At 38.6% G+C, this 17,986-nt stretch overlaps 1 protein-coding gene across 2 annotated transcripts; it reads left to right on the top strand.

The window, feature by feature from the left end:
- The first annotated feature begins 349 nt into the window (after window positions 1-349).
- LOC103365947 (natural killer cells antigen CD94-like) lies at window positions 350-3,809 on the top strand. 2 transcript variants are annotated; one of them, XM_008293530.1, is made up of 6 exons: window positions 350-494; window positions 1,234-1,326; window positions 1,777-1,860; window positions 2,012-2,163; window positions 2,356-2,453; window positions 3,361-3,809. In XM_008293530.1, the coding sequence occupies exons 1-6, from the start codon at window positions 410-412 to the stop codon at window positions 3,485-3,487; spliced, it is 639 nt and encodes a 212-aa protein (XP_008291752.1). In that variant the 5' UTR covers window positions 350-409; the 3' UTR covers window positions 3,488-3,809. The 2 variants fall into 2 exon arrangements, with proteins under 2 accessions (XP_008291752.1, XP_008291751.1); XM_008293529.1 differs by having other exon boundaries at window positions 1,231-1,326.
- Window positions 3,810-17,986: the final 14,177 nt, after the last annotated feature.

Genomic DNA, 17,986 nt, shown 5'->3' with positions numbered 1-17,986 from the left:
CTCTGCTTGAATCTTTCTTGCATATAACAAAAATCATACAAGTCATTGAAAAAGTTCCCAAACGCTGAATGTTTGGTGCAGATCAACTGGAAAACAAGAGTTTACTGCAGCAGAAAGATCACTGTGCCCATAGTTATCTTGATGTCCTCTAAAAACGCTGTTGTTTCGGTTTTGTGTGCTTTAGTTATTATTTCTTTGGATTGTTAATCAGAATTGACTTTTTATTCCTTTTTTTTTTTTTTTTTTTTTAATCTGTGGTTTGGTGACACAACTGTCATTGTGAAATTGGTCACCATAGAGACCAGTGGATAATGTATTTATACACACACCCACAAGATAAAGGCAGCTGATGGGTAGTACAGTACAGGTCACATCTTACAGTTAGTCTAACAGAGCTGCAGTGAGGAGAATGGAAATGGGACAATATGTCAACTTGTCTGCTGATTCAGAGAGGAATCTTTCAGAGGGGAGAGACAACTGCCAATCAGAAACAGGTCAGAACATTTGTTTTTTTATATTCTATATATATTTGAGTTGTTTTTATCTGCTTGCTTGTATTTTTGCTTAGTCTACTTTTGTATTAATTGCTTTTATTTTTCTTTTATCCTGTAGAGCATCTTTGAGTTTTTGAAAAAAGCGCTATACAAATAAAATGTAATGTTATTTATTATTACTAAATATATTCTCACTTGCCCGTTTAAAGGGTTTGCTTATAATGAAAATACACCGATCGTTTATACTGTTTGATTTTTGTTGGAGCCAATCGAGAGGCGTTATCGTAGTCGTAGTCTCGGCAGGTTTTATTTAAGTATTGCTGCATTAGATTGCTTTAGTTTTAAGTAAGTGCACCTAATAAACGGGCAACAGAGTGAACGTAGATGGACTTTAAGCTAAAGCAAAAACAATACGTATATCATCTGTAGTAAAATATTCTTCATATGTAAATACACGTGGGGGAAAGCTGTTGTGCAGTCTGTTGTTTTATTGATTTAATTTAGTTTTGTGTTTTATAAAGCAGAAGGAAGTCTGAGCTATTTCAGAATCTTCTTGAGAACTGTGATGTAATGCAGAGTCTCTTTGTCACATTATGTATTTTTATCAGTGTGCCTGTTCCAGTGTTTTATGAAATGTGTCACAGTTTGTCCACAGCTTCACCATTTAACTTGTGGTACCTATATTTGGTGATAATCCCTTTGGTCGATGTGTGTGTGTGTGTGTGTGTGTGCCCAGTAGGATGGTCAAAAGTCTACAAGTTGGTTGGAGTCAGCTTCGGCCTGCTGTGCATCATACAGTCCGTCCTCAATGTCTCTCTTCGCCTATATACAAGTGAGTACCAGCTCCCACGTTACACAGCAAAATAAAAGCACACCGACTGAGTAAAATCCTAGAATTCATGAACTCATGTGAAACGCGTACAGGAGATATTACTTTGTAAATGATGCCTCCATACCTCAATGCATTCAAAGTTTAAGCTAAATGTAAATGAATACTATGGAAGTGTTGTCATCTCAGTGACAGTGAATCCGCCCGTATTCTGAAGAAGTTTTGTGAAAGCTGCATGTGAAATCTTTCAAAAATGTTTCACAACAGCAGCCTCCTGCTGGTAAGAACACTAAGACAAAACAAAGAGTAGCTGCTCTTCCTTACTTCCAAATCAGGGTGGTTTAAGGTTGTGACCTCAAAAGAGGAACATGTCTTTGTTTTTTTTCTTCCGAACTGCGTTTTGCAACAACTCCAACCACATTTTCTCTAACAATGTCACCCTGATGTCATCAGCTGACATCAGCACCCTGCCTCTGGGGGATAGCCAACCAAACATAACAGAGCCAGAGACCGGAAACACCAGCCTGATCATATCTGGTAAGAGTTTTTTTCTAAATCTTTTGTAGTTATTTGTAAGATTCTTCTAAAAAAAAAAGCAAAAGTGCAATGTGTTTCCTGTCCTCTTGTTCTGCCTGTTTTTCTGTTTGTCCTCTTCTGTTCTGAACTGCTCTGTCTTGTTTATGAGCAGACCAGGGATGCCCAAGATGTCCCTCTGGATGGAGGACATACATGTCCAGCTGTTACTGGCTTTCCGCTGAAAGAAAGAACTGGATGGACGCCAAAGAAGACTGCAGTTCGAGAGGAGCTCATCTGCTGATTGTAAACGATGACGTGGAAGGGGTATTTACGTTTCAATAACTTTGCCGCAGCCATCCAGATTCTATTTAAACGGGTTGTTTATCATGAATATTTCTACACAGCATTGCTTCCCTGCATAATACTACTTTCTTTGTCCTTCATTTTCCAAAAGTATCTTATCTAATGAATTGAAACAACACTTTACAGTAATTCATACCAAATTTCCTCCATTAGGATATTCTCTATGTTTTTGGACCTGAGCGCGTGTGGATCGGTTTGAGCTATCAACAACAAAGGTGGACGTGGGTGGACGGAAGCATTCTCTTAAATCCGTAAGGCCTTTGGAATTATTTTCAATGTGTAACCAAAGACATGATGGTCATGATTTAAAATTTAAAATATGCATCAGCTCCTCTGTCGAGAAAATGACGTGTTTGCTAAAGCAGCCAGAGCAAACTCAAATTAAAACTTTTTTACTCTACTGCTGATGTTGACTAGAATGTCTGAGTCATGCCAGATAGATAGATAGATAGATAGATAGATAGATAGATAGATAGATAGATAGATAGATAGATAGATAGAAACTAAGGTGCATATTGTCTATTTGCATGTAGCAGCATCAGTGAGAGGATGTAGCTTTAAAGTGCACAGTGCCTGGTGACACATGTTAACCGGATCCTTGCTGCTGTTTGCAGAAAGTTAAAGACTGCAGCCACAGTACTTCTATAAAGTATTCACCCCCACTTGAAAGTGTTTCCCTTTTATTTCTTTTTAATATTTAGTCATAGTCAAAGAATTTGGGGGACAAAGACTCTTTCGTGTCAAAGTGAAAACAGATTTTTGCAAGGCAATGTCAAAACATAGAATAAGCGACTGCAAAAGCTGACCTCTCAGTCAGTATCAGCGGATGCAACTTTGGCCACAATCACAGCATTGAGCCTGTGTGGACAGGTCTCAGTCAGCCTCGCCTCGAAGACCAAAGTGGGATTATTTAGTGAATGCCGGAGATCTCCAATAGATCGTTTTCAGAGAGAGCATGATGCGGTAAATCATACTAAAGAAACTGTAAAGTCAGCAGGTGTTTAGACTGGTTTTCCTGGACCACTCATCATCATTCACTGTCTGCACATTACGGCTGCAAAACACAAATCCACAGAAATGTCACAGGTTTAAATTTGCTGTGCATAACAAATGAAGATGTTGATGCTGATAATAAGACGTTTGTGTTGTGTTTCGTAGTGAGAGGCGGCCGAGAGGGAATCAACGTGGAAACTGTGTCGTTGCTGTCCAAGACTCCTTCGTGACCTTCACCAGCGCTCTGTGCAGAGAGTCACATTCTTGGGTGTGTGAGATGGAGCTGAAGTGATACACCAGCTTGGGCAACTTTAAATATGTGTCAGAAGCCGTTTAATCATTAAGTTACACATCGACAAACACGGTTGCACACATTGTCACACACACACACACACACACACACACACACCACTGAACTATTGTATATATTCATTTCATTCATTGTTGATTTTTTGATATTTAATCTCATTTCTCTCCTGCTGGTTGTAATCTAATGACACGTTCTTTTTATTGCTGTATATTAAACGGGGAGGGAGAAAAAAAAACATGTATGTTGGGGTTGGACTGTTTAAAGCTTTATCCATCTTTTAAAATAAAACCTTTCCCCTGCTTGACACGTCTGCTTATTTGTATCGTAACATTTCTGCCCACGTAAAAGTTGAGAGACGAACTGAACATTAAAACACATGATAAAAATAAACTTATACAACACATGGTCAATGAAAAAAAAGTTGTGGTAGAGAAGCTGTTGAAGTTAAATATATATTAAATGTATAAAATTCTCTCTATATATAAAGTGTGTAGATGTGGTTCATAGAGAGATAAACAAGTACCATCAAAACCTTGTCTTTATTTCTGTTCCACCCTCTTTCCACCAACGCAACACATCAAACGCGACCGCATGCACGAGTGAGCGACGGCCAACATCTTGTGCTGTTGTTTCGTAGCAACGTCTTCAGTAATGGCGAATGCATACAGCTCCTCTTTGTGGAGAGTCTGCAACATATATTTTTCACTGAGCTTGAAGTCAGGTGCACGAGGAAGAAGAATGTTGCGTAACACAGCTCCCACACATGTTGAAAATTTGCATTGAATGTGTTTTCTGTGTCATTAGGGGAATAACTATGTGTGCAGATTAACATGCGGTCCTTCAGTGACCTGACCACCAGTATTTCCTTGTATAAACTTTGCATCAACACCTTTTTTTTTTTTTTGACCATCTGTGGTTGGTGATATCATTCGTACACTTGATCATGATTTCCTTTAATAGGTAGGGACACATTTAAACTGCCACACGAACAACAGAAGGGCAACAAAGACTGACAGATACAGTTTATAGGTCTGCAACCGCTGCTTCAGAACTGTCGTTGTAAGAAGAATGGAGAGTGGACACCATGTCAATCCACCGCCCGGTGAAGGAAGGCCGAACAGAGAGTCAGGTCAGAATATCTTAAACGAGTTACTGTCTCCGACTGCTAATAATTCATATTTTCCCAAGTTTTTTTAGTCTGTATGCTTCCTTTTATTGTTCTTACTTTGTGTGTGCAGAGACACAATAACTAGAAGCAAAAATATACACAGAAAAACAAACAAACCACACCAGTAACGCTGCAAGATGTTTCTCTTTGTAATAAAATAACAAAAAACTTATGTTAACCTTTTGGTACCATGATGCCACTGAGTGTCCCTGACTTACAAAGTCACAGTGCACTCGTGGTTCTTCATATTTAACTTTTCCAAATACTCCCATTTGGATATAGAAATTTGTAGTGAGTTATAATAATAAAGATTGTGAAAATAAGTTAATAGATTTATTTAATAGTTGAATGTAATCAGTCAAAGGTTTACTTTATCTGAATGTGATGTCATTTTGACATTTTAAAGAATTTACAGATAAATTTTTACATACAGCAACTTGGGTTTTTTTTTAGAATCTCAGTCTCGTCTAGACTTTTTCCGCCTTAATTCTCTGTTCACGGTTAATAAAGCTAGAGTGCTAAAAAAAAAAAAACATCAAATTTTTTTAGCTTGACCATCTTGATTTGCCTGCAATATTTCTAAAATAAATTATGGATATACATAAAAAATATTTATGAAATTTAAGTTGAGTCACATTTTGCCTGTCGACTCACTTTCAGCACCTTTTTTCACACGTTAAAATTTAAAGCTATGTTTGAAGGATAATATCTCAGGAACCAGTAAAGATCTAAGCCTGAAATGTTCACTGTTATTTAGCACCATGCCGTTGGTTCAGAATCTGCAATACTGGACAAGTGGATTAAATGGTTTCTTACTATTGGTGAGTTGAAATATTAAAAAAAAAATTCAGTCAGTCAATAAAAGTCCCATCTTTGAGCACACATTAACAGAACAACTGATAATGCAGCAGGTCACTAGTGATATTTTGTCAAGCATATGTAGTTGCATGTCACAATAATAAAAAAAACAACTTTCATAACTGATTGAACAGGGATGACAAGTTGTACCCCAAACCAACAAAAACATGTAGATCACATATTCCAAGTACAGTTCCGGACTTTCAAAATGGTTCTCCAAACATAACTAAGAAGGGGGTTTGCCACCTTTTTTACTTTTGGACCCACTCTGTAGGCATAAACCTTTGCTTGGAGAAGGCTTGTCATGCAGTTTTGCGTAATTAATTTGATAGTTGTCACTGCATTAGGTCATCAGCACAAGATAAGCATGACCGGATACGTAGATCTGTCGGGAGGATGGAATTTTTCTAGTGGGAAGTGTTTATGACACGCATTTAATGGTATTCGGATGTACTTATGTGGGCAAGACTTCGTGGTAATTTAATTCTCATGGTCATTGTGGAAACTGTTTACTTGGATCAAAACGGATTCTCTTGCTTCCATTAAAAATAAACATGGCTTTTGACCCGAATGTCACAAGCTGGACTATGTGCAGAAATTTAAAGTGTGAGTACATGTATACTGCTTAGCTTCAGGTACCTCTGCCAATAGTACATCCAGTAAACCAGTATCCAGTACATAAGTTCATTATATGAAGCATAGTGAGATCTGAAAATGAAAAATATGCCCATATTAAAAAATACATATTTTTGAAAACCATTTTTGAAACTTCAGAGCTTAGTCCTTGTTGGATTAGGCTATCTAGTAATATATATATATATATATTTGTGGTACAGCTTGTTATACTTGCTCGATCGGTTATGGAAAGTTCAATTTGCAATGATAAATTCATCTAAAATGTCACAGCTATCCATAGTTTATTATTTCAACCAATCAGAGATTGTCGAGCAGTAGACCCCTGGATGATGTGAGATGGAATAACTCTCTTCCAGTTAGGAACAGAGACAACAACAAAGAAAAACGATGTGAATACCAGTTTGTATGAAATAAGACAGAAAACTAGACGGGTTTCGTAAGCCAATAGAAAGAACGAGAAGTAAAGATTACAAACAAACCCACAGCTGGATTTGGTAACTTCACCTAAATAGCTGAAAAACACAACAAGTGAGAAACACAACTGTATTTTTCCCGATGTTGATGACAGAAGTTGGTAATAAGTGTGTTTTGTGTTCCACCAGGAGGTCTAAAAGTCTACAAGTTGGTTGGAGTCACTTTCGGCCTTTTGTGCATCATACAATCTGCTCTCAATGTTTCTCTTCGGCTGCGAGCTGGTGAGTATGAGCTGAGACTTTCCACAACAAAGCAAAAGTCACATAAAGGAGTTAACATTTGTGGGAAGCTCAGACACAGGATTTTGAATTTTCATAATACACAAGCATAAGACACTGCAGCAACGTAATGTTAGCTAACACTCTAAACTACTTCAGTGAGTCATGCTCATGACTCCTGGCTGTACTTCCATACTAGACTTGACATCTAACTGTCAGTAAGAAAATATGTGAACTTTTTCTTGAAACACAGCAGAAATCACAAACATCTCATGTTTACTTTTTAGTTGGGACTTCAACTGGATCTAACAACGTCTCAACTGGCAATCTCACCTCGATGTCAGCTGATGACATCAGAGTCCTAATTACAGACAGAGACCAACTGATTCAAGAGAAAGCACAACTTCTTCGAGAGAAAAAACAACTAAATCGAGATAACAAACAACTGGTTCTGGAGAACAACCAATTGCGTCAAAGCGAAACGCGTCTGACCAGAGACATCAAGATGTTAGATGACAAAATCCTGGAACAACAAAGTCAGATGACAAAGCTTCAGATGGAAAAAGACAAGGGTGAGAGAGTTTAAAAAAATCTCCATTCATTTATAAACTGTTAGTCATTCTAAGGGCGTAAATGTCAGTCTGTCAGCTGGTCAGTCTATCACTTCAGTCCAGACTGAACTATTTCAGTACCTACTGGATGAACAGCATTGCATTCATGGATGTATCCTGCTGAATTTGGTTTTGCATCAAAGTAGGTTTATATTGTGATTTGGAGTCTTAACAACAGGTAGACAGATGAAGACAAAATCTGGTTCAGACTTTTATGTTCCTAAGGAGAGAGGACTTTTGGTCGTGCCTTGTTCCTGCTCTGATTATGTTCTTTCCTTTCCTCTTATTTTGCTTTTCCTGATGTTCTACGTCATATTTTTTTACCTTGTTTCTACCCCAATGTGCTTGACTTATCTTGATTCATCCTATCTCATCTGGTCCCCATTTTGTCCCCGATTTGCCCCGTCCCGACCTATTTCTTAGCAAACCTCTCAAGATGTCCCCCAGGATGGTGGATGCTGATGTCGAGCTGTTACCAGCTGTCCTGTACGCCAAGCACCTGGGAGTATGCCAGAGCAAACTGTGAGAAGAAAGGAGCTCATTTGGTGGTCTTCAGTGATGAATCGGAAGAGGTATAGGTGATTTTCCTTACTAAATGTATTTGCTTGCAGCTGTGTATGCACTGTTGAAGCAGGTGGCAGATTAGTAACACTATTATAATTTCACTACAGCATTAAACATCATATGATCTGATCTCTGACCCACCTTGTCCTGTTTGGTAATGATTTTTCTTCATATAACTGTGATCTTCCATTTGTTTGCTTATGATTGACCTCAGGACAGAATCGATGAAGCAATTCAAGCATTGCAGGTTGACAAACTATGGATCGGATTGAGTGGTCAGGAAGACACTTTCACCTGGGTGGATGGAAACCCGCTGAATTTTAGGTAAGGTGTAGTCTTGACATTAACAACAGTTTCAGCACACTGACATCGCCATACTACATTATGAAGCATATCCACGTCCCTCATTGTAATGAAGCCACTGTTGCATCTGGAGTGGTCCAGTGGATGGTCAAGGGCATGATCTTAAAACTTTGCATTTTTAACCAAATTCACCCCATATTTCATTCTGACACATTCTGACCTGCAGTTTACCAAACAACCAAATAGTTCTGGTTTGACTTAGGCAGGATTACCAGAGGGCTCACAGTGTCCAGGGCGAGCACATATATAAGTGGATGGATTTAAATATAAAACATTAACCAACCCAACCGACAATCCAAAATTTGCATAAGAACATTGAGATGTTAGCACTGGGGTGGTAGCACAAAAGCACTTTAGTTTTGCATTTCCAGCAGAATACACGATTCATTATGTGTAATTTTGACTTGAATTCTGAAATTTCTCTCTCTCAGAACCACCAAATTTATCATCAGATCCCTCTGTTCAAGTGTTTTCCATGTCTGTTTATCCTGTTTACATACATTTGTATACCAACCCAGACACATCCAGACACCAAAACATCTCTTTCTTTTCTTTGTAGTAACTGGAATGATCAGCAGCCAGCTTCTTGGTACAGCTGGACTAAAAGTTGTGTGTATGTTGACCAAAGCTCCTCAGCCTTGGAGAACTGGTTCCTGGACACGTGTCATGAACGTTACTACTGGATGTGTGAGAAAGAGTTGCACAGTGGCCCTGTTTGACAGCACAACAAACATGTTTGTCAACAAAAAAATGCGTCTAACTCACTCTACTGCACACATACACACATATATGTAACCAAATAATGTGATAAAGTAGAAATTGAAATCATCATGGAAGGGTATTTGTATGCATTCTGGTTTATCCGAGAAAAATTAAAGCACATTTTATAAGCCTTTTGTTTAATAGTAGTTTCAATTTTTTGCTTTTAATTTTCAATATTATACAAACAGTACAATGTCAAATGTTTTTTTATAATGAAAGACTTTATGCAAATATTGAGTTGTACTAACCACCGGTGACCACTAGAGGATGTTATTTTGTTTTCATATATTTAGCCTCTAACTAGAGCTGCAAGCGAGTCTCGTATAGTCTCTGTACTCTTCATGGTAATGAGAGGTTTTTGTTTTTGTTTGTTTTACAAACAGGTTTCTTGCTGGAAATCAAAGAACAAATAATAAAAGATAGTAAGACACTGTGATACTTCAGTCCTCCAACCTTAGATTCCTTTTAGGTTATTTTACAAGGAGAATGGTCCAAAATCCACATGCAAAAGCTTGTTAGCAGTTGCAGGAACAATTTGATCCCTGTGTTAATTAAAGACATTGCCACTGATTACTAAGCAAGTGTATAAATACTTTCAGAAAATCAAATTAAAATTGATCATTAACATCTCTAACACATTGTCCTACTATCTTTTATCATATGTTTGTGTCATTTCCAGCCACAACAAACCTACTGGTCAAATAAAAATTCCTTTTAAATCAGAAGATGGCTTGAGTAGGAATAATTTTGGGTTTAACAGTAGTTAGCATTTAGTTTTACAAAGGTAATGAAAAGTTTTCCCTGCAAAAAAAAAAAAAAAAAAATTTTATGTGCATCATAATCTGACAATGAGTGATATGAATGAGCTTTAATTTTTTGTTGTGACAGTTTCATCTGTATGAAAAAAAAAAAAAAAAAAAATTTTATGTGCATCATAATCTGACAATGAGTGATATGAATGAGCTTTAATTTTTTGTTGTGACAGTTTCATCTGTATGAGTAAACTGTTTGATATCTTACTTCTGCAGGATTTGATTGTTAAGGAAACAAACACTGTAAATAAAATTCATTCTGTTCCTTTGCCATCGTACTGTTGTGTCAGCGCCAGACAAAGAAAATCTCAAAGGAGGACGATCTAAGACATGTAAAACCATCCCAGAATCCTGTTTCTTTTCTGTCACACTCAGTGATTCCAGGGAATTTGGTACCTCAGCGATGTAGTATTTTACTTCTGCTGGGTTAGGTGACCTGTGAAAGACAGAATGCAACTGATCCAACAGATGCTAAGGTACGCTGACTAATCCCTTTGGCAAGCTCAGTGCTGCTATGCTGAAACTCAAGCTTTCTTTAAAAAACACGTCCAGTCTACAAGTGAAAATTGTTCATGTTTTCATAGACAGAGAGTGATGGTTAAATGTGATGATTCATTTGAACTTGACCTGGTTGAATACACCTCTAATCTGCTTTCACTCTGCTGATATAGGAAGTTGGACGTTGTTGCTCCTGAAGCTAAATGACTGAAGTGTACAATGCAGATGTACTGGACGCTGTTGCATCCTGATGGGCTATTCGTGAGCTGTCCCTGAAGAGAACAGCAAGTCCCAGTTCCTCATCCTGTCGTCAGGAAGCAGACGGGAAGAGACGGGGACAGTGTAGGTCAGGTACCCAGCCTCGCATCAAGGTCTCCCTCATACAGCACAAAGCATCCATGTTTTTCTGCCTCCACACTGTTATGCAACATCCTGAGCAGCACACACCCTCATTATATGGTACACTGCAGCTCACATCTCATCTCCTATCTCCACAATCTTTCCCTTCCCTTTTAAGGACGAGGCTGGAGTTATTCTATTTTCTCACATGAGCAGACCAAATCCCCCCATGTGTTAGTCAGTCTTCAGATTTCTTCAAATTGTTTCCTACTAAAGATGCAATTCTTTAAAAGGGGTTATAAATATATAGTTTCATTATGACTCAGTAATTTCCGAACAGACACTGTGCTTTGAAAAAAGGAAAAAATGTTCCTCCTACAGAAGGATAAAGTCAGCTTTCCGGCGGATTAATCTGTATTTGATGCCGTAATGAATGTTTGTGGCAGTAGAACGGTGTGTGCAGGAGTCACACTGAACTCCACTACTGTGTAGATTATTGGTAACATGAACTCAGGAACTGGTCGCCTACTTGTCACCTACTGAGTGTTAAGGAACATGTCACCCAGCAGGGTATTTTTTTGAAACTTCCACTGAACTAACATCCAAATATAGCGAGTAACAGCTCCACAACTGCAGTACCAAAATGAACAATTACACCATGTATGGATAGGAAACACTTTGAAGGTGTTTAAAACGGAGTAAGTGGCCTGGTCTCCATCACAAAAGTGGAGTTAGATTGGAACTGCAGCAAAAATATTACACTTTTACCTCCTAAAACTGTAAATTAGCAAGTAGATAATATCTATATACAATGAACCAGTGACAATGATGAATCTGCTCTGAAAAATGTCAACTGCAACTCTACCAAAATCTGACCCAGTAGAAATGAAGCTGCACATATAGAAACTAGGCTGGACGTGTTATGCTCTGCAACCTTCTAACAGTGGTGGCAGGTTCCATTATCCATCCATCATCTATACACCAATTAATCCTCACTAGGGTCATGGGGTGCTGGAGTCTATCCCGGAGAGAACCCACGCTGCACAGGGAGAACATGCAAACTCCACGCATAAAGATCCCGGTTATCCTCACCAAGATGCGCACCAGCAATCTTCTAGCTGCAAGGCAATGGTGCTAACCACCGAGCCACATTGCAGCCCCCATTTTTACCTCCTAAAACTGTAAATTGGAAAGTAGATAATATCTATATACAATGAACCAGTGACAATGATGAAGCTGCTCTGAAAAATGTCAGCTGCAACGCTACTAAAATTTGACCCAATAGAAACGAAGCTGCTCATATAGAAACTAGGCTGCAAGTGTTACGCTCTATAACCTTCAAACAGTGGCGGCAGGTTGCATTTTAAAATCTAAAGGATCACATTTAATCAAACGTTAATCATACAAGTAGAATAGAAAACACTGCTATTTTCATTTCATCATAAGAAAGTCACTGAAAACAATCTAAACTTTCCTTTAGATATGACAGTTTGTTGTGTAGGCTTTTCTGCCCTGGTGCCAGAACAAACTACTCTCACAAGGGTACATTTAAAGGGCAGTGGCGAACTAGCTTAGATTTTAATATCTTGTTGCAAAAGTTGACATTTTGGATTTTTGGTGGCAAAAAGTGTCCAAATTAGAACAGTTTTCAGTTTCGCAGAAGCATTACTAATGAGTTGTTTCAGTGGCAGCCTGCCCATGGTATTTTCGAAGTTCTTTTGCACAAATGGACATTTTGACCTCATGGTGGTGCCAAATTAATGAATAATGTCATTAGGGAAGCATCCTCTGGGGACCGTGAGTATCCACAGCTCGCATCGTGGCGGTTGTTTCTGAGAAATCTTGCTCTGGTAAGATAGAAATGTGAATTTCAGATTTCAGCATCAGAATATCAGGGAGTATTAATGCCAAGAATTTGAGAAAAAATATTCAGTATTTGTCATTTTAACTGGATCGTACCCCCACTATCTAACATTATTGTGAAACACTGTGTAGGAAGGAAACATTTTTATAAACAAATGAAGTCAGTGCATCACCGCATGGCCCCTTTCCTTCTTAACTCTCGAGGCATTTGGCTGACACTCTTATTAGAGCCTCTAAAACGTGTGCCTCAGGAGAGTAAGCCTAAATAAAGTTAAACACATACAATCTGCTTCTCTTCTGCCGTGAATGCAACCACTGTTCAGCCGCAACGTACAGCAAACGGCACATAGTTAGCTCGCCCACAGTGAATTACATTCACAGTTTAGCCATTTAGCTGACACTCTCATCCACAGTTACTCACAACGAGGGCAAGAGCAGCAGAAAGTCTCATTCCTTAAGCCAGCAACACTACAAAGCAAACATCAGTGTGTGGAGGATAAATCAAGTGGACAGATAGAAGAAGAAGGGAAGGAATGAACCAAACATGCAACATTTGCTCAGACTAGGCCTTATGGGTCCTTTATCACGACAAAACCTGCATGTTTTCAGTGGCTATCAGGAATCTGCTGACTATGTCTTGTCCTGGCAAGACCACATGAGGGCTGGAATATTTCAAATATTTGGAAAATTGCATAAGAGAAACATGAAAGACCTTATTCTGTGATACCAGCATCAAATATTACATTGTTTACATTTTTACATTGATTTTGGAATCTCCGATATTTGATTTTTCTGACTGACTAGATTGGAGTTCCAGATACTTATATCCTAAAGGAGCCATTAACACCTGAGTTTTGGTTTCAAAAGACCCTGACGAACCCCATTGTGGCAGGCAGAGCAGTACCGACTCACATAACGAGGGGGAGGAACTAACCACCGAAATAACCACCAGAATAACCATGACCTGGATGACTGAGAATCTTCACAGACACGAGCTACCAATGAACCACAAACTGGTGCTTAAGGACATTTTTGTCATGTATGCTATAATATAATCAAATAACTTATATGAGTGTAGTATGAAGGGTCACACACAGAATTATACTATGCTGAAGCTTTCTTCCAGGTCTTTTGCTTACATGGTGCATGTGCTGGAAGGTTCAGAATCAGATTACCCAACACCAAGTGGCAAAAGTTGACGACAAGCTGGTGGAAAATCTAGCGGCTATAGAATCAGATATTTTCACGAGTTACAGCGTGTCATGGTTTCAACAGAGTGAAATAACATTTTCTGTGAATGTATGCATGATAACTGTTCCGTTATATCCAACCATGTCATTTCTATCATCTCGCCAACCTTTTAGCAGTGAAATCGGTTGTATATTACATCAACATCAGCCTGCGCTTCTTGTCTTTCGTTGGCATCGTGGTACAATAGATCACAACATGACAACGGAGGTCTTTGTGCAAGATTTGTTGAAGTCACCACACGACAATCAGGTTTTCTTACTTTTGTGCAACTCTAGTTTTGCTGCAGCTCTCAATGTCAAGGCTGTATGTTGTCAACTTGTACTGGAGATTGTCTCTGCACTAGTGTCTACAAATCGCATCAGTGTTCAGCTAAGCTTAGTATAGAGAGTCACTGCACCAAAACCATGAGAGTACACTACACAGGACATGCCTGTATGTTTCATCAGGAGTACCGTATATCTGGCAAGTTTGTTTTTTTCTCGTGGATCAGTGTCATCAACAGATTTCTAATCTTAAATCCTTCCATCTTGGTGTAGAACAAATCCAGCCATGTCTCCATCAAGACATCTGTCTTAAGCAATGTGTTGAGCAGACAAAACAGCTCGAAGCTTTAGGTTTTACCTGCTATGAGTTGCAGAGATCGAGCTTTTACAACACTGAGAAACATTGGGCAATTCTCCAAGCAAGTAATCTTGTCCAATGCGTACCCCAATATGTATACTCTATATTTCAAGGTCATTTTACTTACTGAAGACAGACCTCCCTGTCTGGAAGTAGCATATATCATGATGACAGGAGAGTAATAGCCTTAGACACATCCATTCACACAGAGGTCAGTAAGCCAGGGCTGTGACTGAGGTGTGAGAGCAGTGCGAGGACACTGCAGTCTGTTTCTTCCTCTTAAAAAGGCTTTGACATATCCTGTTATTCAGATAAATCACCTGCAGCTCCAGGAAACACAGAACATGCTGATATGACTCTGGATATCCTTCAGGTTTCATAGGACAATGTGAACGCTTACTGCACGCATGTTGGACCGCAGCCCTGCAGGGAGCAGTGAAAGTAGGTCTGCATACAGATATGTGTCAGCGATCACACTTTCACCTTCAGTGTTACTGAAGAAGCACTTTAACACATCTGATCCACTCTTTGGCAGCTATGCTGAGAGTCTTAATCAGTGAGCAGCAGCTGCTTTGAATGACTGGTTGCATATCTGCAGTAACTGTAAAAGTTAAAGATAGGACAATAAAGATAATTTATCAATTATTAGTAAAGGACACAGTTTAAATATTGCTACAGCTTATCTACAGGAAATGAGGAGGAAGTCAAGAAATAGGGTTTTACTGGAAGTCTTTCTGTTTAATGAGGTCGTGCTTTTTTTCCAGTTTCATCTCTTACGTCTATGAAAATACATATTACCAATGCTAGTACAAATTGCTAAAATAGATTGGAATCTGTGCAATGTGTGTTTCGAAAAGGCAAAACCAAATGTTTTGCAACAGTAGAAACAATATATTTAAATGTGTTTTTGCTCTTGTCAAAATCTTAGTTTTATACATTCAAATGAAAAATGACAGATTAGAAACAACAGTTTCAAACCTTTCAGAAGTGTTCCTGTCAAAGCCTTGTGTTGTTTGTTTTTAAAGTTTCGCTCAGAGTTGTAGCCAGGTTTGATTTGTTCAACTGTGTGATTATGTTTTCTGTAAACGTCATGATCTAAATGCTGTATATTGCTATATAAATAATATGAGTATTGCAAATGTTCACACAAAGGAAGATGTTGCTATCGACAGTGTGTTTCAGTATCACAAGTACATGCTGTTTATTATGAGTGATGGGCATAAGATATAAGCTGTATCTTCACTTCCCAGCCTGAAAAGGCCTTGATGATAAATACAGTTATTATTACACTCCTTATTCAAAAAGATGCCCCCATTGTTTTGTTCTGATGACGAGGCTCCTGGGAAAGTCACTTCAGGTTTTTCCTTTGTCTTCTGTTTTTTTTTTTTTTTTGCTCCACTGATTGTCTCCTTCCTTAGTGCTTAAGCCTCTAAATGGTTTTGCCGTTCCATCAGCCTCCACCCTTGAGGTCAACAGGCACATAGCGCTGGTTATGCAACCAGTATGATGCCACCTGAGGCCTCTGTCTTTTAAATCTCTGTGCTCTCGGTACTTACTCCTCTGGTGAGCAGGAGGAATGCAAACAAAAGATGTAAGGGGTGATGCCAGTATGGCAAACGAAAGCCTGCCTCTGTAGAAAACCCCCGTGAACTTCCACAAATGAAAAACATTTGAAGTGATATGAATGTTTTGTGTTCTGATGAGAGGTTCTCCTTCACTTCAGTGTGTGCAGTTCGAAGTTTAACTCGACGGGCTCTCAAAGGCTTACGAGCAGAGTGCAGCATACAAATGCCTTAATTCTCACTGTTAATGGATTTCTGTCAAAGTTGAAAGCGTGGCGTTTGTTCTTCCCGCTAGTTTCAGTTTTATTTGCCCTTGAAGTTACATCCAGACCTCTTAATTAAGTGGGTATCTTTAGAAATGCCTTTTACTGAAAAAAGTGTTTCACAATGATGTGGTTTTTGTGATTAAAAAAACAGTCTTTGTAAAATCCCAGTTGGGGCAGTTGGGAGCTCACCTGGTGAGCTGGCGTCCCATATATAGGGGCTATAGTCCTCAAACGCAGCAGTCATGGGTTCGAGTCCCGCTCGTGACCCTTTGCTGCAGGTCCTTCCCCCGTTCTTCTCCCCCCACTTTCCTCTATCTCTCTCTGTCCTATCTGATAAAAGCCACACAAAAAAATCGAGAAAAAAAAAAATCACAGTTTCTTGTTTATTAGAATCCCCATTGGCACCAGCATAAGCATCGGCTATTCTTCCTTGGGTCCACACACATACGCACAATCTCACTTATACACACAACAGCAACAACCAAAACAAAACATAACAACTCGTCTCGTTAACTTTACAAAATAAGGAAGAGAAACAAATTGTCATTCAGTACACTATACATTAAATCATATACAGAATTATAGATCCATCATTATTAATCTGGAACGCATAATTCTTCATCATAGACACACAATCAGAATGACCTTACACAACATCTTATCAGTCCAGTTCTTCAACCAATTGTATCCAAGAAAATAGGGCAAATTACATTCTATATTCTTTGCTCTCACAAGCATTACATTTTATTTTTAAACACCATTTTACTGTCTACACCTTCTCAAAAACTTGTAAATATTGTTTCAACAAAATTTTGAAACAAAAAACAAAAAGTTACAACTTCATAGTTGGACATGAGGTGGGATTTACCAGCCAGAGAAATAAGAAACAGAAGTATATTAAATCTAACAGGCAAGCAATTATTCTGGAAAACCGGATGTAGGTTAACAAAATTGTTGCTAGATAGAGAGAAACGCACCAGCAACCCACCGCTAAGGTAAGACTAAGACGTTATAAGAAAAGAGTCAAAGAAAAGAAGTTTACAAATGCATCTAGCTCAGACAGAAAAGAACTGGTGTTATCAAACACTGGCACATCAGGCAAGACATTAGATAATAGTCTTTGCTCTCTCTTTCACATAAACGCATGCAGCAGTTGATTCTTTATTTACCATAATAATGTCAAATGTCATTTCTCGGTGTGTCTCTAACTAATTAAAATATCCTTTATGTGCAGCCAGTGCTTCTAAGAAGAGATGTGGTTGTGTTGCGTGCATCATAAAAATAGTTATCTTTAGACGAGTCTGGGAAGAAAAAGAAGTATTTCCCAGAACTGTAGGTGTTTGCGGCACTAAGAAAGCGATGTGTGTCACAGTACATGTTGGCACACATACACAGGACAACATGACCTTACATTCAGTCCAAAGGGCAAACTGTATCAAGAGAGGCGATATGGATGTAATCTTCTTACATGGTGTATGTCATTTTACATTTAGATAGCATTATATGATAGAATTATATGTGAAGTTACAGCACATTTCCTGGAAAGTTTGTTTATATAAAGATACAGTATAAAATCGTATTGGATACAGAACAAAAGTGGACACACAAACAAACA

The sequence above is a fragment of the Stegastes partitus genome, unplaced genomic scaffold (assembly GCF_000690725.1).
Source record: "Stegastes partitus isolate 25-593 unplaced genomic scaffold, Stegastes_partitus-1.0.2 Scaffold892, whole genome shotgun sequence".
NCBI lineage: Eukaryota > Metazoa > Chordata > Actinopteri > Pomacentridae > Stegastes > Stegastes partitus.
This window is presented reverse-complemented; position numbering and strand designations above follow the sequence as displayed.